Genomic DNA, 21,691 nt, shown 5'->3' on the forward strand with positions numbered 1-21,691 from the left:
AGCATGTAGGTGATACTGAATAGCAATTTTTTAATGTACAGGGAACATAAGATATTAAATAGTAAGCCCTATTAGGTTGCTTTAGGCAATTATTTAAAACAGTTTTACTTACCTCATTAAACTTGTTTTATCTGTAAAAATGTAGAATATTTGCTTAATGTCTGTGTGGTTATTACACTGCTAAACTAATACTGCGACAAAGCCAAATTCACCTCCACATTGACTTAGCATAGTTAAAATTGGTCATTGTCTTTGTAAACTCTCACTACACACTGTTAGATGACTCCCTCTTCTCCAGAGTGCTCATAATATCTACATCATCCAAATTCTCCATAGACCCATTCAGGTTTGTAGACCATTTTACACTATTATGTTTGCTTACTTGTAATCCCAGGAACAACTACCTTTTATGTAGATAAGTTTGCTGCAACTTGATTTTGCCCTGGTAATAAACTCATACTAGCAGTCCCACAGCTTCATTAGCTGTCCAGAGTATATAATTAATCCTTGTTTTGGGTTTTTTTTCTTGCTTCCAATCAGGCTTACTTTTTCTTTACCTGCCTTTTTAACCTTTATCCTTTTCCCACTTTGCAAAAAAACCCATAAAACTCTCTTTTGCTGCTGTGACGTTGATGTACTCATTGCTAGTAGTAGTAGAGGTGGGATAGTCAGTAATGGTCATTCTATAGGGTATTGGACATAATGGTAGAATCTCCAGTTTAGGGGAAATTCATCATGGAGAAAAATTTATAGTCCATATTCCTTCTAATAACAATAACACATCAACAGAGGTCCGATAGGATTCTCGCCTTTATGTCTTTTGTAGTATGCACAGCACACTGGTATTTTAAAGTACAAAAAGCTATGTCTGCTGATTGCCTGGCTTTATGCAACCACTGCAAAGTGAAGCAATATCAAGCTACACAAGAATGGACAAAGTGAGAAGTTAATTCCTTTGGTGATGATAACCTTCAATAAACCAACTTAGAAATCCTATGTTTTAATTTAGAATGAGTGCAAAAAATGTAGTAGGCTCGCACAAAGTGGGAACATGAAACAGTCTCTCATTACTGGCTAAACTCGAGAAGTAATACTGTACTACAAAGCCTGCTTATGTGGAGTGTTGCCATTCTGAAGTGAGAAAAGGCAGCAATGATTGCTGTCTTTGTATGAACAAAGTTAATTTCAAATTTTAATTACTTTTTCAACCAAGTACTTTATATCTGTTTCTAGTGACTCACTAATGTAGCATCAACTGTGACTTCTCAGTGGCTTAATGCCACGCGTGGCCACAGTGACACATACTGAGCATCACCCTCGGTAAGGGTGAGAGGGAGGGAGAATGTAAAGAGATAAACAGGCTGTCAAAGGTGTGAATAGCAGTGGTAACTTGCTGGTTATATATTGCTAAGCAGGTGTTCTGACTTTTGCTTTCTTTGCTAGTTTTGATTCTTTCTCTGCTACTTGTTGTACTGTATATCATCTATTTTCTCTCTTCTAAGGTTAAGCATGGAATTCTCTTAGGACTGTTTACTTATATATACAGCATCTAGTACTTTTCTCTGAGTTCAGCACCTAGCTGTTCCTATAGTGCAAAGAAATAACACCAACAAAACCAGATTTTTTCATGAATAGAGTCGTTGTTGTTGTCAGTGTTTTCTGATAAGATCTGTCTTTTCATGAAAAGGAGTAATAAATCTTTTCTCCTTCACAGTTCTATAATCTTAACAATACAGTATAATTTACTGTGAATTCCTTCCTTTTTTTTCCCTGATTGTATCTTGCTCTAGGAACATAGGATGCACTTTGGGATGCTGTAGAGAAGGAGGCAGTTGTGTGATGATATATATTTTTCAATAAATATACATGTCAGGTTGTCGGCTTCATAAGGTAAGGTACCATTAAGGAAAATATCAAGCCCAGCTTTATGAGGGATACTATGGCTGTCCCATTGATATAGCCTGGTGTGGCACACACTCTTCTGCAAGATAGGATTCATTTGTGGCTGTGACTGTATGTCCCCATTCACCTTTCCCATCCCAAGCACATTGCAATTGTGTCTCACCTGCAAATACTGAGTCCTTGAGGAAACAACCAGGGAACTGCAAGCTGGGAAATGGTGCAGCCTGGTTTCTGTAATGCAAGTTGTTAGATACTCAAAGCTTGAGGCTTTTGAGATTAGGGACAGCATTTCTAGGGGACTGCCATGGATCTAGGAGCCTCAAGGATGTCAGCGTGCCCACTGTAGAACTGGGAACTCCTGGAAGATCCAGATCTGATGAGGGTCTCCCAGCTCTTCAGATGGGAGCCTGGAAGCCTCAGGAACATGGGTTCAGGACAGAATTGCAAAGTATCTGGACTGTGCGCTTTAAGTGGAAAGTATAAATACAAATCAGCTCTCAAAGAGGAAAGAAAAATGCCTTTGTTCAGTTTGATCTCTCTGCAGAGCCATCTCCTTTGCCCTGTTTGACAGTAAACAATCAACCCCAGAGGAAAAGATGACATTACACTTTCAACTGTGTGGCAATAAAAATGCTACATTAAAACGCTCAGAAAGAAGAAACATTTTTTTAGTGGTGTATAATGATAAACATATCATTAGCAAAGTATTTAATGAATTGTAGACTTAGTACCTGGTAGTTGAGATGTTTGTGTCTTAAAAAAGAAGGAAGAATTTTTGTTATCATCTCTGTTGGACAGCTAGGAAAATAATTATTTAATAGAAAATTTTCTTTAAATAGCATTTTCTGCGTTGAATATTATGTTGTGGTTGTCACAAACTGCTGTTAATAGAAGAGGGAACAGCCCTGGGTATCTTTAATCTTTTGACTTAGTCATTTTTAGGTCAGTAACTTAGCACTGGATTTCCATATGTAACCTTTAATCCTGAACTGGTTTTGATTTCCCAGTTCTTAGCTACCTGTGGTCTGGTTTGCATGACTGGATGGTAGAATGAATTGTCTCCTGTGAGACCATGTATCTATGATAATGTATTCATAATACATCGTGTATATGTAGTACTCACAGTTACTGTGGCCCACCCTTTTGCACTGTTGCTCTTCCTGTCGGCAAGGATGCTCTAATAATGTGTAACTCTTGACCTGTGGTATTTCAGTGGTCTCTCTCACTTGCCTTCTGCTATAAATAGAAGAGTATAAATCAGTGATGATTCAACAGTAAATGGAAAAGTCCTGAAATGGACTAGCAATGTTCAATTGTATACCAGGTACCTTTATATTCTTTCCAGCTTTGATACCAAACAGTTGCTCTTCTGGTTTTAAAAATAAGAAAAGGACAAAGATGGAGGCAAATTAAGAAAGAAATTTATCATCAATTCTGCTAGAGACAATACATAACCAAACCTAGTTTCCTACTTCTGCTGCTCTAATAACAAAAAATAAAACTACCAGACCAGTTTAAATGAATGATGCACATAAGTTGGCCCTATGCTTTTACATGCAGTCTTCTGTATGCTACTGCAATGGGGTTAGATACTTCTGAAATGAAATCTAACTTCTCTATTGTATGTTTTTAGACAAATTAACTTAGTAATTTTTTGCCATGTAGAGAAATATTCCCCTCCACAGTGGGGCACTTCCAGGAAAGCTCCTCTTGTTACTACTGAAGTTGACAGTAAAATTTCATAACTGGCAGAGGAGATGGCCAAGCTCAAGAGAATTTAACAGTGTCAGTGAGAATGAAATACAGGCAGCTGCTTTAGACACTGTTCTGGATTTCTGTGAAATATGCCTTAAATATGACCTCCAGGGACTGAGATTTTCAAGTCCTGCCATCTTCAATTGTCTGAAACGACAGCTGAATTACATTACTTTGCAAGTTGTGGTACAGTGCTTCTATCCACTGTTTCTGCATCAGAGAGCACTTTTAACAATAAAAAATAGACACACTTATTTTAATAGTTAATCATAGGACTTTTGATTTGTAACCTGACCTGCCAATCAGGTCAGTCAGCAATCTGTTATCTTAATTGCCAGCTCTGTGTGTTCCAGCCTGAGCAGCACCAGGTGCTGAGCTAAATAACAAGGTGATAAACACACACCATAATGACTCAGACAACGTGTGCTATATTCATTAAATGTTGCCTGTGATTTCACAGATTTATAATTAGAAGCTTTAAGAAACTAAGATGAGTTGACAGGGACAAAATGGAGTCAAATGTAGAAGAGGGGCATACATAAACTTGTTGTTTTCTTCTATTCCCAGAATACTTTCACCATTCCAGATTCTCCACGGTTTTGGCAAGACCTTAAACACCTACAGTCCCCAAAGGCAGCCTCCACTGATGTCCCTCCTCCCCACCTCAGTCCTTATTTTAATGAATCTGCAGCTTGACAACACATTACCATCTCTGTCTGTAGCAATTCTCTTATTTCTATACAGCTCTTTACTTCAGTCACCCAAATTTGTCCACCACTACTGGCTGCTCTTGGCTGGTGTTCAGCATGTTCATTTGGTGACACCACCAAGGAGATGATCTTCTTTATCCCTATATTGAGGTCTTCTCCAGATACATGTAATCATGTCAGCTCGTAACTTAGCATGACATCTGATTCTTAGGCTATCTCCCAGACTGGCACTATCAGAGTCTTCAAAAACTGTAATAATTACAAGCGTTTTACTTCTGGGACAGGAATATATTAAAACAGAAATAAAAATAACCTCAGTGCCTGCAAACTGTCTTGGAAGAGAGGGAAGGAAACCAACGAAACCACTCTACGTTCATTTTTAACTTCAAGCACTTTAATGCAATAACAGAAAACAAAAGAAAAGAATCTCAGGCCTCTTCTTAGAGATGCTAGAGGGAGCACAGATCTATTTCTAGCTTTGAAAGTCATTCAGCAAAGGCAGCAGCTCTCTAGACATACTGAACTGCTCTGCTCATCCTGAAATCAATGAAAAAGATATTTGATGCTTATGAAGCTGTTATTAATAGTTCTTACTCTCAAATCTTAAGCATGTGACAAACTTGATGGCCATCTTCTTTTCTTTGGCTGACCATTAAGGCAAGCATTTAGTGATTTTTACTACCTGCTTTTTACAATCATTTTTTCCATCCACAGCTCTAGATGTACCTAGGACTTACACTAGGGAACCTAGTTTTCTTTCTCAGCTGAAAAGAAGACAGAATAATTTAGCTGTTATGGAATAATTTCTTTTGAAACAAAACAAAACACTTTTCTGTCCAGTACAGAATGTTTAAGTCTTGCCTGCCATTTACTTCCACTGCCTCTAAGACCTGCCAGGGCACAGCTGAATGGGAGGTCTCCCCTCTGTTTTCTTGCCATACTCCCCCTCAGTCCAGATGGTGCATGGCAGAGGTGACTCATGCTGTCACCTCACTTGTGGATCTTACAGGAATGACAGCGCTCAGAGCATTCTTCTGGTAACTGGACCACAGAAACATGTATTGGGGCTGAGTCACTGTGCCAGATTACTGCAGACTCTTCCAACCCACTTTTCCTGTCATTTTGTGACAGGTTTGTCCTGGTTTCAGATGGGATAGTTAATTGTCTTCCCAGTAGCTGGTAGAGTGCTGTGTTTTGAGTTCAGTACCAGAAGAATGTTGATAACACTGATGTTTTCAGTTGTTGCTAAGTAATGTTTAGTCTAAAGTCAAGGGTTTTTTCAGCTCCTCATGCCGAGCCAGCAAGAAAGCTGGAGGGGCACAAGAAGTTGGCACAGGACACAGCCAGGGCACCTGACCCAAAGTGGCCAGTGGGGTATTCCACACCACGTGACATCACATCTAGTATAAAAACTGGGGGGAGTGGGAGCGGGGGGAATCACCGCTCGGGGACTAACTGGGTGTTGATTGGTGGGTGGTGAGCAATTGCACTGTGCATCATTTGTACATTCCAATCCTTTTATTATTACTGTTGTCATTTTATTAGTGTTATCATTATCAGTTTCTTCTTCTCTGTTCTATTAAACCATTCTTATCTCAACCCACAAGTTTCACTTCTTTTCCTGATTTTCTCCCCCATCCCACTGGGTGAGGGGGGAGTGAGTGAGTGGCTGCGTGGTGCTTAGTTGCTGGCTGGGGTTAAACCACAACAGACATGTTTAGAAAATCTTTTGCCCATGCTGTTTATTCATTATGAGCTATTTTATCTTTTTTTGGGCAGAGAGTCTACTTTTAGGTTTTGAAGATATAGCTTGAAATACCAAGAGAGAAAAGAATAATACATGCTCATGTGATATCTCCAAACGTACAGAGGGTTTCTTGCAATAAGCCATCAAGAAACAGAAAAGAAGAATTGCAGGCAATGTGTCAGGAATACATGAAAGCACACTGAGAATTAATCCCTAGTTCAATACTACTGTGGTTACTCCAGGAATGGATTTGGGCTCTTAGTAACAGAAATGTTTTATCATACTCATAACTCATGTGTTTAAGATTGCTGGGCAGACATTTAAAGCTCAGCTCTGGGGGGAAGACTGACATATTGTAACTGCTGTTTGCTTTACTGATGTTTTTTCTACAACTTCAAAAATGATTTCACAGGGACTGGAAAGAATGTACTATCTATTCCAGAGAACAGAGAGTTCAGCAAAGGTTGTTTGTATATTGCAAATTTTATGCAAATGTCTCAAGCAGCTTGGCAGATAAACAGTCCTGGAGGATATCATTTCAGTACCCTATGCCGTGCTGTATCTATAGAGAAAAAGCCATTGCCTTCTGCACAGACCAAGAACCTCACTGTGCTGCTCTCTGAGAAAAGCAGCAGGTGCACAGGGAGCATAACAGTCTCTTAAATAAGCTGGACAATAGTCTGTGTAACTTCTTCTCTTGCCCATCTTGCACTCTGATAGATTTGACTTACTTACAACATAGAAGAAAAAGTGCTGCAGAATTAGGCTCAGTGTGTTTCTCCAGCTTCTCTGTAGGAGGTTAAGGGACCCAAAAGAGTTTTGTTTTCTCTGCTCTGCAGATTCCAGCTTTCTTTAAGATTCCCAAAAGCTCTTTTTACTTCCTAAAGAGGTCTGACAGTAATACAAATATGCTGTCAGTCAAACCATGCTGACTATCCAGTTTTCAAATGAGAAATCCACTGGGATTTTTTTTTTCAGAAGCAGCATTAACTTCTGCTGGGCCTTCTGTAACTGCTCATGTCCAAGAACCAGAGCATAAGAGGGAAAAAGAGAGGAAGGTTCATAGTACTAGTACAGATTGAATGTCCTTCCAAACAGCTTGCTTTCCCAGAAATTCCTCCTCTTCTATTTTCTTTGAAGGCAACAAGGTGACTCTTGCCCAGGACAGCAACTGTAGCCCTACATTCAGTATTATTTGCTAGCAAAATGTGTGATGTGCTTTATACTTATAAGCAACTATACCTCCTGCTTTCATTAAATCAGATGAATGAAGCCTTCACATGGTTTTCATGAATATGTCTCATAGCCCTCCTTTAGTCATTTAACCGTATCTTTTTATTTTTTTCCTAATCAGCACCATGGAGTGGATGAAACAAAGGCTGTTTGACACAGATGGGAGGAAAGATGTTCCATGTGCTTGAGGGGAATTGGTACAGATGGTGGGTTTAGTCTTTGTCCATCATAAAAATGCACTAGCCTACAGAACTGGGATCCCAGATTGGTCATCTGGCTTGGGGACTTTTGGAATTCAGATTGTCACAGAGCTGTTACAGCCCTTAAGTGCTTGGCCACGTATTTACTTCTCGCCTGTGAGTTACAAGGCAGGAACAAAATTAGATCTTAGGAAAGAGATGCTAAGAATATATATGGAGAGTGCTAGCTATATGCTCTGCAGTCAGATTAAAAAAGAACCAAAATAATGAGAAGAATTGCAACTACAGTGGAGGCCAGTACCTTTGCCACAAATTGAGTGTAGGGGCTGTAAGGACTACTGAACATCGATGATCTTGCTTACTTGGAACATACTGCCAATGATATTTTAAATTCCTGAAAAACCTGAGAGAAAAGCAGTGACATCAGCTTTTTGGAGTTCCTTGCGGAGGGCAGGGAGCCAAACTGATACACAGTGAAATATTTGAACTAGTATCTTTCAGATCTTCCCAGAATGAAGCCCAACCTACCTGATACAGAAAAAAAGAATATCCTTTCTGTGTATGTCATGGAGATCTCTTTTGTAGAAACTCACTGTTCTTTTCACTAGTTAAGGGTCTGGCCCCTAGATATCGTTTGAATACAGCAGTTCAGTATTGAACGTTTCTCGCCAAGAAACTGTCTTTGATAACTGTGGTCATTTTCCTCAAATATATTAACACATTATATTAATATGAAACCCAAACTGCATGAACATTGACTGGATAAGGAGCTGTGAGGCTTGCTCACATCCCAGCACATTTTGAATATTGATGCTCCTGAGGGGATAGTGTTTAAGATTGTTAATTGATAAAAGTAATTTCAGTACCACTTAGCATGATGGATCTCAAGAGTAAAACAGGCTTTGCTTGTGATCAGCATGAATAATATGGGGAGCCCAAGTAAGAATAATCATCAGTATAAACAGCTCTGCCTCCAAGTTTTCTGAACACATACAGCAGTGAACCATGGACTAGCCCTAAGGCTAGCATGCTTATGTTCCCAATAAAAGCAAGCCTTACAAGACAGATGTATGGTGGGAGAGCAGATCCCCAGAAGAGGTGACAGTGGCACCTAAACAAGGAAAAGAGGTCAGCAATAAAGATTATTACAGAGGTATTTCACTGTCATATTTTGGGAAGAGGGAAGTAAAAGGGCAGCAGGAGTCACAGCACAATGAAAGTAGCAGAACAGGCAAGATGAAGTTAACCAAAGCAGCAAGTAAGAAAAGGATCAACATGTTTTAATAACATGAGCAAAACATCTGAAGGACAGCTCCCTGTGGAGACCTGCATTCCATGCAGGAGCAGCAGGGAGCATAAAAGCTCTTGGGTTGTGATTAAAATCTTATTTGTGCCAGAAACACCTACTTTTTCCACTCCTCACTTAATGCAGTAATTTGACTGCATTATCCTTTGTGTGCTTGGTTAACACACGTTAATCTCTTGGGTCTCCTCTCTTGAAATACCACTGTGACAACCCATGTTCTTCTGATAGCACTTCAGCTACCTTCAGGTGCTTAGGCAACAGGCAATCCACCCTTCAGGCACAGGATTATGAAACAAAGAGTCTCAGATCTGTGGGGAAGGATAGTGTTGGGGACGTGCAAGTTGAAGAATGTACAATTAATCACAAAGTCTGTTTTTTCATATTCTTCAGGGTGCTATTTCAAAATGGAAGCCCCTAGTGCAGCCCTCCAAACCAACACCTGAGCCTTGGCTGCCAATACAGCTGAGAATAAAATAAAACATTTGCCAGGAAGCTAATGCTGAAGTTTGCTAGCTTCCAGGGGAATAATTCAGTACAGCAGCTCTCAGGATAGATATCAGTTTCAATAAGAACTAAAGGTACAGTTTCTGCTAATGTTATAGATTTTTTTTTTTAAGCTATCTTTTGTGTATTAACATTAACGGACTTTCTGCACACATCAAGGATTTGAAGCACTCATGTCAACCACGGAAGACATCCACCCAAGGCATAAGACCTCAAAATAGATAGATGCCAAATTATGACAGTTTCCAGATCTTTGATATCAGGACTAAGTTATTAGTAAGGTCACAAAGAAAGTTGGTAGTGGAATATAAACCTAGTCTGGGCTGTGCCAAGCAACATATCAGCTTCTGCTGCCCCTTCCCAGTCTCCCTGTTATGCTCACCCTTGCTCTTTTCCCTAGTAAAAACTGTTGCTGCAGTATGTATGATATGGCACACGTTTTTTTCATGACTATTAAATATACAGATGCCCGTTCCAGAATGTTGAGTGACATTCAAGAAAGCAAAAGGCATCCAAAATAATCAGTAATGACAGATAGGACCTACACACAGATTAGATCCCAGTAAGACAAGTAATCGAGGGCTCAACAGGCATTTAGTTTTACTATCTGTTTTAAATTGGTGAATGAATAGTATCAGTATCCCAAGGTTAAACCTCTGCATTTCAAGCTGATGCACAGATCCCAGGCAAGGGACAGTGTCATATATTGAGATGAAATCTGGCCAATCCCATCAACACAGGATGGAGTTTACATGTCTCTGACCATGCTTTTTCTGTTTCTTCAGGATGGATGACATCCAGCTGTGCAAAGACATTATGAACCTTAAGAAAGAGCTGCAGAGTTTGGTAGCAATCCCAGGTAATGGCTGTCTCCAACCCAATATTACAATAATGCTTGGGTGATGCATGGGTGGGGATGGTGTCAGGAACACACCTCTGCCCCTAACAATCAGAAATCTCCCCTCAGGGTTGAGTTTCATATCTCTTTCCTCTAGTCCTTATTTTTTCTTCCTGTTTTCTTTCCTGTCTTTAATCTCCTGGTCTCTAAATTTCTTTTCATGCTGTATTTCACTGCTCCCTTGGCAGCAACCCTGCAAATACCACTCAAGGTGTGTATTCCTTAGTTCTTACACTCCCTTAGCAATCTCAAGGGAACCAAGTGGCACAGAGATTGTCAGGTAGAAAAGACAAAGTGCTGAGATACACAAGAAAAAAGGGAGAAAGGAGAGGGATTTATAACCATCACTGAGCATGATTGGGTTTTTTCCTACATATATCAATTGTCACACCTGTAGTCATAGAATAAAGTAAAACAGGTTTCTACAAAAAACAAAGGGGCAAAGTCTGCACTGTGTTTTGCCTTAATTCTCTGCAAATTCACTGCTCTAAGGAGGGACAGACTTACGGGCAGTTTTGCAGTCCTTAACTCCAAACTCCAGCTGAAATCAATAAGGGATTTTCCTTCACTACAGCTTTGCTGTTTTAGATCATCCACAACAGCCCTATTCTGTTCAAGAAAAAAGTAGACATATTCTGCAAACCACTCGGCAACTGCAGTGGGCCATTTACAGCAGATATTACAGCATGGCCTCTAGCACCCTTCAGAAATAATTTGCTGCTGCCTAACTATTAAGGACAAGTTTTAACTCTCCTTTAGTTATCCTCATTTACCCCCCCACATTTTACTGGGCAAATTTAAAGGACAACTTTCTCCCTAGAAAGGGGGGAGAAGGTGACTCATAAAATAGGAAACAGGAGTCTACTCTGAGGCCACATGTTCTTAGTTGTATAAACTTTTCCACTTTGCTTTGCACGCAACAAAAGTGGATTCATAATCTTTCTACTTTTCTTTATACTTCTTAGTTACTTATAGGTCACATTTTTAATTTCTAGTAACACTGTTGGTATGTTATAGGTTTAAATGCTATTGGAAAGGATTATGAATCCTATAAAATATCTAGCAATGATTTCCCTTGCCTTGCCTCTTTTAGTCTGCAGCTTTCCTACCTATACTTTTAAGTTACAGTTAGGGTTGATTAGGTTTTCACTTTTTTTGGTGGACTTTTTTTTTTTTTTTAAAAACCTTTTAGAAACTATCTTCCAGTCACAAAGTCTTAAGCAGTGATCCACAGACAGCAATTTCTCCTTAGCACTTTGCAAATCTCAGCAAACTTAAGAATTAAGTATGTGCAGTTCCAGCAGCACCACCTTTTGGCAGACTCACAACAAGAATACTTTTGTTTTAACAAAGACAAAGAAACTGCTGGCATTCACACAGAACTAAGTGCTGATGCAGCATCTGCCTAACCTAGAAAAACAGTTTCCAGCAATGGGTTCATTCATAACATCTTTATCATAATTTTCCTGTTAGTATACATATTTGTAGAGAGACACCTGCTCTTTGGCTTCAGTAGACACGGTTTAGCCAATTTCAGTAGACATGGGATCAGTCTTTTAGTACACAGAGTATGCAGTACTTTGCCCCAATTCAGGATGCATATATTTGGCAGGCCGTTTCCTAAAGGATACCATTGGAGAGCACATCTCAATCTGGGAAGAGGACAGATTGAAAGGAAGTAGAAAGTAGCTTCTACCTTCAGTAGTGAGAGGAGGAGATCCCTTGCTCCATAGACATAAGAGACAAAGCAAGACAAAGCAGTGATTTCTAAGCATTCTCCTTTCTGTCCTGCAAATTCAGCATTAATTACAGGAATTCTCCATAGGTGACAACGTAGAGGTCTTGAAATCTTCATAGCAGTCAATAACCTTACCTTCCTTTATCATTTCTAAAAGATAAAACACAGAAAATACATCCCAGACAAAGCCACCTTATGTTATATTACAAATTATTTCCTCTGCTACTGGCAGACTGCAATTTAAAATTCTCGAAGGAGTATGACTTTGAGATTGAGACTTCAAGAATTTAATTTTCTTGATAATATATTCAAGGTGCTTTTATCTCACTAAAGAATGGATTTATTGCAGAAATTCCCAGTAGTAAATATCCTGAAGCCCATGATCCAAAATTAAGCTGTATTAAACAATTATTTTCAAATGTCTGATTTATTTAGCTGTTTAAGATACCTTGTAAGTTCAGTCAGCAGACATAACATAGCTCAGATGCATCAGACTGCAGACAGCTTGCCCGTCTTCCCACAACTCTTATTTTACTTAATTTTATGGTTCTCTAAACACAGTTCTACTGCTCAAAACCAAAATTCCTGATTTACTGCAAAGTATCTTCTCATCTAATAAAAATTTTCAGCTTCTTGAGAAAATAATGCGGGCTGGGATTTGCCTCTGGCTTTCTCATCTCTGCTCTACCTGCTAGCTTTGAAGATTTCTGTCTTAGCTACATTTGCTTTATAACCTTGAACTACAGCTCTGTAATCCCTAACATTCATGAGTTTTAGTTTGTGGCAGGCACATCTTTCATGTCATAAAAATCCTTTATAGACAACCTAGTCATTACAGACTGGCCAGTTAGCAAGGACATATATTAATTACTCAGATTTTTGAAGCATAGGGAAAACAAACACTTTCATTTATTTTTCCACATTACACAATTGATGCTATTTGTATGGATTTGCAGCTCACCTGCCTTACCAGAGTAGAAAAAAAGTGGTGTAGTCAACAGCCAAAGCTGTCATGAAATACAGAGAAATGGTTCCTTTTGGATTGGTCTCATTTTCCCTGAGGTCAAAGGGAGTTTGTACCATGGATTTTAATGAAGCATCCTGGACTGTTTTCTTACCAAAGCTCTTCAAAAAATCAGTGTCTTGCAGAGTAATTTAATAGTAAAAGTACACTTGGCAAGCCCCATAGAGTCTCCAGACCATTAAGCTGATCAGACATGACAGCAGCAAGTAGAAGAGAAAAAAAGAAGCAGTAAGCAGAACTCACTGGGGTTTTGGTGACTTGGCTCTGAAGAACTATTGACTTCAATCAGCAATTCATTCTTAGACATCTGCAATGTCCACACCCCCACCCTGTTCCCTAGAATCCAAAGTAATAGTCTCTTTTCTCTGTTTTTGACCAGAAAAAGAAAAAACAAAGATGGAGAAACAAAGAGAGGATGAACTGATTCAGAAGATCCATAGACTGGTACAAAAAAGAGATTTTCTTGTAGATGATGCAGAGGTGGAGAGATTACGGTAAGAACTAGAAGCAACTGAACTTATCTGTGAGATTTCACAAGTCTAACACTACACTGGAGTGACAAGATTTACATCAACATTAATGGGAGAGAATTGGTCCTTTAAAACAACTTACCAAGTTAAAAGCCTCCTCCAGGTTCCATAGGAAAAACATTAAAACTAGATTACTGCACTTCTGTGGCTCTCTATTCCATTAATGATTCAGTCATCTCCTGACTACAGTGGGGTTTGGTATGTTACTTTCCTACCAGAAAGTGTCTGGTCATTTACCATTAAAAAGAGAAGGATTTTTGCTGCTACCAGGGGATCCTCTTGGCATGAGTAGTAGACATGAAATGTAATTCAACAAGGGGCATTATTTGTAGACATTAAAAAAAAAAAAAGGCAGATTTTAAACAAATTATTAATGTGCTCAGGTTTTATTATTACTGTTCTCACCCTGCCATAGCAAAAAAAGAAAAAGCAAATGCAATCACTAACACAGGTCTACCTAACCTAAAGCATAAACAAGTTCAGAATGGTTCTTCTCAGTATCTTAGCCCAAAGTTGCTGAGAAACCTGTGGTCTTGCTCAGAAGTTCATTTCCAGCTGTTGCACTGAGATCCCAATAGTCTACAAATAGAGTTTTCAACAGTAAAGATTCAAGGCTCACCAATCCATTTATCCTAAATGACAGTATCTCTTCCAACACATTTGAATTCCAAGCAAGCAAAGGACAGGAGAGAAGAAAGCTTGCCAGAGTCCTGCAGCTGATCAAAGAGAGCTAGCCAAAGTCAGCAGCTGACAAGAAGCCTGAGCTAGTAATGTAATCCAGAGCTCTCAACTGCTAGTTTAATGTGCAAATCGCAAAAACCTCAGCAGCAGCCAGACAATACAGAACCATAATTGTAGGCTACTGAAAATGTACTGCTATGCACCATGCAGATGTGAATACATTAGTGTCAGTTCACATTTGCAGTAAAACCTGAGGCTTTTCTTTAAAACTCTCGAGATACTCAATCAGTGTGCTCATTGTTAAAGTAGGAAAGTAGCAAAGAAACTAACATGTAAATAAGGGTAATAGATACAATCAAGGTTAGCAACACAATCTTTATTTCGGGCCTAATGCTGTCATCTTCAGGCAAAGAGAAATGTACTTGGTCTGGGTAAATACTAACAGCAGAGGAGCATGAGATCCAGTCTTTTGTCTAAGCAGGCCTTTAAAAATAAGTACAATCACAGCAGGATGTATCCTCTGCTTCAATTTGTAGCGGAAGCATCCTGAAGCACTTGTGAAGCCAACTTTAAATAGGTGATACATTATGGTTTAAATCCACTGACTAGGGAATATAATGAATCCAGTACTATCAGAGACAAGTAAAGAACCTTGGGGAAAATTCTGTCTCTGAATTTTACAAGAAGTTTGTTACTGTTTTCATTTAGACAAATATTTTGCTCTTTAATAAGCAGCAAAATTAAGTGTTTTTAATAAGAACGAAGTCAATTGTTTACTAGTGATTTGATCCTAGCTACTCTAGCTTTTACTGTCCCATTTACACAGAAAACATTGTTATTTCTGTAATGGATTTATTTTGCTTTTTTCCACCAGAGAGAAAGAAGAAGACAAAGAGATGGCTGAATTCCTTCGCACCAAGTTAAAACCCTTAGACAAAGCAACACAATCTCCTACCAGTGAGTTCCTAAACATTAAGAAAAACAATAGGAAAAAACTCCAAAGACAACTGGATAAAAGAGCATTTTCAAAGGCCATGCTGGGCCAGCCTCTGCCAAAAGCTAGGTTAATCTAGCTAGATCACCCTGAAACAAGATAGTGTGTCAACAATTGCTGGCCACTTAAAATTCAGATGCCCAGTTACCCCAGAAAACTGAATCCAAGTCATCTATGGCCACTTTAAAATTGCTTTGTGTGTTTTAAATATGCAAAGTATATTTGAATACACGTTGCTACAACCTGCTTTTGTAAGCAACTCAATTTCTTTTTGCCAATCATTTTCCCATCTGGTTCTGCAAAAATATTAACTGGAAAAAAGCCTCTTAAGATATATGCTAGGATATCTGAAGCAAAGTTTGCCTGTTTTACTGCAGACAAGATGGAAACTAGAGAAAAGACTGCAAACTTTCACAGCTGCCCCAAATTTCTTACAGCATAAATAGGCTTTTCAATCACCTCAATCCAAGTCATTTATGGACAGAACTGCAGACACACTAATTTCTCAGAAACTAAGCGGATTACATGTTCCCTTGGAAGCTTTCGGCTGCAACTTTCAACCAAAACAGTCACAGCATAAGCTCTAAAAGTTAACAGATTGATTTTGACTTGTCTCAAACTGAGCTCTTAGGCATGGAGATAGTCAAGTGAGAGTGGTGCCCTTCTTAAAGTAAATTTGGACCATCAGCTGAAGTTGTTTGTATCCATACACACTGCCATTTTGCATTGATCAAGATCTTGGTAAAGCATTTCCAGAGGAATGTGGAATGACTGTGAAGTTCAAGTATAAGGTTGATAGAAACACTTTAAGATGCATCACTAATTATTTATACCCATTGGGTCACAGGGAGCATGACTCATCTCCCTTGTTAGTTTACTTCACGTCATTCCTTTTAAATGCAATGTTAGAGTAAAAAGATTCTTTTCACCCTGAAAAATAAAATCTACATTTATCTTGTTCTCCTAATTACGACATCCAAGTTGATGTGAGAATAAACTCGAGCAATATTTTTGTTCAACTCCTTAGTTGTTGGGGTTTAAACACAGTAAGATGACTTTCTGTGGAAGAACCTGTTATCTGACCCTATGGCTGTGAACAACGACACCTGGATTGAACAAGATGCAAGAAGTTTACCCTCCCATTGAGATGTCTGGATTCTTTAACCCCTCTTAACTCACTCCCCTGAAGAGATAAGACTTCCTGAGCAGTTTGAATCCACATACCAGCTGGGTTACTACCATAGTGTTAGATGTATTGTTCAAACAAGAGTTAAAAAATTTGGGGGGGGACAGGGGGAGGAAAGGCTTGCATTCTTTAAGCCAGAAGTAGGAAAAAATAGTTTGACCAACTCTTGGTTTTAATGGTGTCCTATTTTGAACATTGCAGGCAGCCCAGCAGAAAAGAAGGCAGAACCTCCTCCAAGCAAGCCCACCATTGCCAAAGCAGGATTGGCCATCATTAAAGATTGTTGTGGGGCCACACAATGCAACATCATGTAGCTCTGGGCTCTCTACCATGTTTATCTTTTCAAATGTTTTCATTGAATGAAACTGTAGGGTGAGGGGAACTAACAGCATCCTGCTAACAGAATCAACAGCAACTGGCACAACAGTAATATATGGAATGTACAATGGCAGTTTCTTCACTGTTGCATGGATCACTCAACACGCATGCCTAAAAACAAAAGAAATCTATATAGTGGCTGTCCAGTGACCAGAAAAGATCTGTAGTAGAGTCAAGAAAACCACCCCAGTGATAAAAGTGAATGAAAAGAAGGGTATATTTCATCCAGTAAGGTGTAAAACAGCAATTTTAATAGGCCACCACTTTGTAAGAATTTGTTGTACGCTTTCCCCCCCCTTGACAAACAGCACTCAAAAATTGCTGAAATATCCCATTTTGGCTACTTTTCAAAACAAAAGTCACAAGTGGCAATGCTGTATATAGTACAACTGATAGATGAAGCAACCTCAGGATAACTGATGTTGCATACAAAATACTTACCAAACAAGTGTGATGTTCAACTACTTTGCTGTGGAGTTTCACTTCCAATTCTTCCTAAAGAATGACCATCAGTGACAAGGATGCTGCAAGTAGAGATAGATTTTTTTTATATCCCATATGATTTCTGAATTACTCAACTCAAATGAATATTGCTTGCACCAGGGAAAGTGAATCTCTGGTAAACCTTTAGCAAGCACAGATACAGTAATCTGCAAATAGGTGATGTAATCCAAAGCTGTGTCATTTCTTTTAGTTCTCCACGTCACATGGAAGTTAGAAATATTCACCCAGAGAGCTTTGTCCACTACTAGAAGTTACATGCAGTATGACATTTGTAGGTTGCTGGGAGGAAAGCGGAAGACAAACAGTATTTAACTAATATTTAAACAATGCTTGAAACAACTATTAATTGCATATTCCATAAGAAATATAAACTATCAAGCATAGGAAGACACTAGCCACCCAAGACAAATTGGCCACAAGACAAACATACAAATACAGAAGTAGACTATTTGTGGTAGGAAGATCACATTCTACACAAAATGGGTTTAAAATTAAGAGAAATGCAGAAAGACTTATCTGTGTTTCACCATTAATGTGTTTCTGGTCTCTATGCAGATTAAGCCTTGTGGAATCTAATATCTTTATATTAGCTGTCAGTAGCTGGTTTGTCTGTGTGACGGTATTCCATATAAACGTACTGTGATAGGTGTAAATAGTAAAATAAATGTACATGGATCTAATGTGAAAATCTCAGGCTTAGAAATAGCAAACTGATAGCAAAAAGTTCCTAAAATAAAGTTTTTCAAGAGGAACTTCAATTTTGTGAAGCCAGCTAAGTGTGTAGTTGTATACAAAGGAACCACATTTATAGGAAATGAGAAAAAAATTAACAGCAGTTACCCAAAAAGGATAAACAGTAATATTTTTTAGAGAGAGAAAGTATCTTATTAAGGTTCAAGGAGATACACACCATCTAAAGTAACTCAGATTATTCTTGTACAAATAAAACCTAATCCATAGCATCAGACTGATTTGATGAAGAACATTTGCATTTCCAGAATAATTTGTTTCAGTATTGCAGACTCACTTGAGACAAAGAACCTATGTCACTAAGTTCCTTAAGGTTTAAGGATCAAGGAGGAAAGAAAAAAAAAAAAACAAAAGGTTTCCACTACAACATGAAGCACTTTAATTACTTTAACCAAAGACACAGGAAAGAGGACAAAACATATCCAAAGGCTGAACAGTCATATATAGTTATTGCATCCTTGTTGATACATATAACAGCACATTAAGCTCTGTAGCTGTTAATATCTACTGTATCTGGTATGGGTTGGACTCTGTATAGCACCTGTGTACATTAACGGTTATGGGGAAAACTGCTTTTAAGGGAGAATACACACTGGAGGGGAAGAAATACCCACTGGCTTCTATAAAATTCAACAGCCTCTTGAATTTGCTGGTACCCAATTAAGACATCAGGAATTATCAGTATCTTAAGACAAGAGGCAGATGTTCAGTGCCATTAACAAAGGCAAATGGAAGTTCGGAAAAAACTTGTAGTGAAGCACCAAACTTAAAACCTTTGGAGGATCAACCGTTACAACCAAGTACTGTGAATGCTGATAAAGGGTCCCAAAGAAGGACTTGGCACACAGTTTTTGTAAGACAAAAGGTGAGTTATGCACATTAGTGTTTAAACCAGGCTGTGCTGATGACTGGGGTGATCCCTGCATGCTGCACAGAATCTGTAGTCCCTTGGGAAGAAAAGTAAAATCGATGGAATGTAGGTTTGTGTGAAAAAATTTCATTAATGGGAAACGGAGCTAGACATTTTTGGGATGCAACACTCCTGACTAGGCTACAGAGTCCCCTCCTTTAATTAAAATGAGGAAGAGAAAACAGCAGGTATGAATATGTAATATTAATATACAGTTAGCACTGGTAGCCAATGCCCCAAAGGGACCTGAAGTACAGCAGTATTAATGAGAGTAAACTTCATTTTCAGAAGTTCTAGCTTGGGTTAGCTAAAAAGTTTTCTTTGTGTGAGTTTGTTTTGGTTTTATTTAGCAAATGCTTCAGTTTTGTTTTTATTTTTGGGTGGGTTTGAACAGCTTGCCTGCAGTGCACCAGTGGTTCCTTTAGAAGGGGGTCAGTGATGCTGCTTAGCAATAAAGTCCTGGGTTTTTTAGACTGTGAGGTCAGATTCTCAACTGTGTTCAACACTGGCTTACAGTGTTGTCCATCCAGAACACAGCAGAGCCCTAATGGGTTACTTTGAACATAATGATTGTAATTAAACAAGTTAAACTTAGGAAGGAATTAAGTGTGCAAAAATCTTGGTCCTTGTTTTTAAAAATCAGACTAAACCAGTGAGTATTCCCAAGTACCATAAGGGGCTTTGTGACTTCCACAATCCTATGAACATAGCACATTATGCAATCCCCACATGTAAAATCAGCAGAAAACATCAGACAGGTATCTTCAGATGACTACATTGAGTAACTGGCAGCACTTCAGAGCCGATTTTCAGATACCTGTTGCTGTCTGCAAAGGAGGACATCGGTTGACTGAGGCACCCAAAATCTCTCCTGGAAATCCTGGCTGTTTATCACTTCACAAAGAAGGCAAGGCATCAGAAAAAGAAAAAAAATTTAAGGTGGATTTGACACACTATTTCCTCTATGAACTGGTAAACATGGCTGTATTCAGGAAACGATCTTGGTCTACTGAGGAAAAAAAAAGTGCTGAAGTGCTGTTTGTACTAATTCTACCAGCAAATGTTTCTCCTGTACCTTGCCCTAGGCCTACTGAATCTCTTCAGCAAAGTTAAACATATTTCCAAATAAACTAAGCTGCTGTGTTATACTAAATATGTGTTTCTTCCTGTTACTGAAGGAAATAAGTGGTTGTGGAATAGAGTGGGATGCATTTACTTTTAAAAAAGAATAGGATTATAATTCTGCAAGAAAGGAGTAATTTGAGAAGTTATAAAAATAAAGGATTTTAACTCGCTGAAAAAAAAACAAAAACCAAAAACCAAAACAGTTTCTCCTATGACACTCCACAAACGGAAATCACCAAAAAAGCCAAGCTCATTATGCTCCTAGATGACTTTGAAACCTCACTACAGCCAGAGCACTGCACAGATTAGAAGACAGTTCCAAGCCCTACATTGAGAAGATGAAGGTCCCAACATACTTGAGTATCAAAAGCATTGCCAAACCAGAAGGGCTTAACAACAATTAAAAAAAAACAACCAAACAACAAAAAAAAATCAGCACTGTCTGGTCCGCTCACCAGAGTGGTTTTACAGATGCTACCTGAAGTGTAGGGCTGTGGAAATCTCAGGGACAAGAGATTACATGACCAGATACAGGGAATGAGAGTGCATCTAGGGGTGGATCTCACGTTGCTGCTTTCCTCTCATTGCCCCAACCTTGCTCCTGTGGGAAGCAAACACAATGAAATAAAAATCTGTATTAAAGTTTTGCTGTTGAGAGTCAGCTAAGGAATAGCTAACAGCAATAGTATTATACCACCGGAACAAGAGGTGTGGAGGACAACTTTCCCTCCTCCCCATCTCCCAGAATAAAGTAATTCAGCTCAACAGAAAGCTTTAAACATAACCCTGCAGCCAAGTCAAAAATCAGCAATACACAGGAGAGAGACTACATCGTCCAGACTTTCTCTGCTTAACTATACCCCGGTGACAAGTTACCAGTGTCTTGTTAACCAAGACACAGTTAACAAGAGTTAACAAGAACTTTCATAAGTATACCCACTCCACTCTCCAGAAAGAATAGTACTTTACCTAAAAAACAGTATTAAGTTGCATTTGACTGGAGGCTGAAATGTGAGGCTGCAAAAGGTAACTAGGGCATGCTTTCATCTTTGTGGCTAGTCACCATAAGTTCATGTGTGATTCAGGCTTTATCACACTTTGTCTTCCTACACAGGCATAAGAGCATTTTTTCACTTGCAACTAAGCAGATGGTTAAGGAGAACAGTTTTCCCAATATTCTGTTCAGCTTGATCTCAAACCATGCCACTTGGAACTAAAATATTTACAGCAGATTGAAATCAACTACCTCAAATTATGAGTTTATTTCTACACAAGATGTGTAGAATACACATATTCTACCCATATCCTTATCCATACTCCCTGCCTTTGAAGCAGTTAAAATCTTCACTGGCATTTCAGAGGCAGCTCTTGGAAAATAAGAGTTTGACTATTGGCTCCAAAACCGAAGAGATCTCAGACTTACAGTTAAGAGTGAATTAAAATTCTAGCTGAGAATGAATAGAGAACCTCCGAGTTGGACTCACTGGTAAACAATTACCACAGAAAACGTTTCTGGTCATGAAGGAGAGTATCTTTCTTATTAGAAAGGAATTTGAAGGAATTGAGTTCAAAATTTTTTCAATAAACATGATATTTCTCTTACAGTAGAAAGATAA

General features: G+C 38.7%; 1 protein-coding gene and 1 long non-coding RNA gene across 2 annotated transcripts in view; one reads left to right on the forward strand and one right to left on the reverse strand.

The window, feature by feature from the left end:
* LOC104838641 (chromosome unknown open reading frame, human C16orf45) overlaps positions 1-16,817 on the forward strand; it is a 54,089-nt gene extending 37,272 nt beyond the window's left edge. The window contains exons 3-6 of the mRNA XM_010578498.1: positions 10,143-10,216; positions 13,397-13,511; positions 15,103-15,185; positions 16,610-16,817. Coding sequence (XP_010576800.1) covers positions 10,143-10,216; positions 13,397-13,511; positions 15,103-15,185; positions 16,610-16,722 — 385 coding nt within the window. The 3' untranslated portion in view covers positions 16,723-16,817. The remainder of the gene's footprint in view (positions 1-10,142; positions 10,217-13,396; positions 13,512-15,102; positions 15,186-16,609) is intronic.
* Positions 1,631-17,313, reverse strand: LOC104838640. The gene is made up of 3 exons (XR_775093.1): positions 17,228-17,313; positions 3,026-3,138; positions 1,631-2,366 (listed from the first exon to the last, which is right to left on the reverse strand). It is a non-coding gene; the product is annotated as an uncharacterized LOC104838640 (long non-coding RNA).
* Positions 17,314-21,691: the final 4,378 nt, after the last annotated feature.

Source organism: Haliaeetus leucocephalus, unplaced genomic scaffold (assembly GCF_000737465.1).
Source record: "Haliaeetus leucocephalus isolate CR32 unplaced genomic scaffold, Haliaeetus_leucocephalus-4.0 Scaffold636, whole genome shotgun sequence".
Taxonomy (NCBI): Eukaryota; Metazoa; Chordata; class Aves; order Accipitriformes; family Accipitridae; genus Haliaeetus; species Haliaeetus leucocephalus.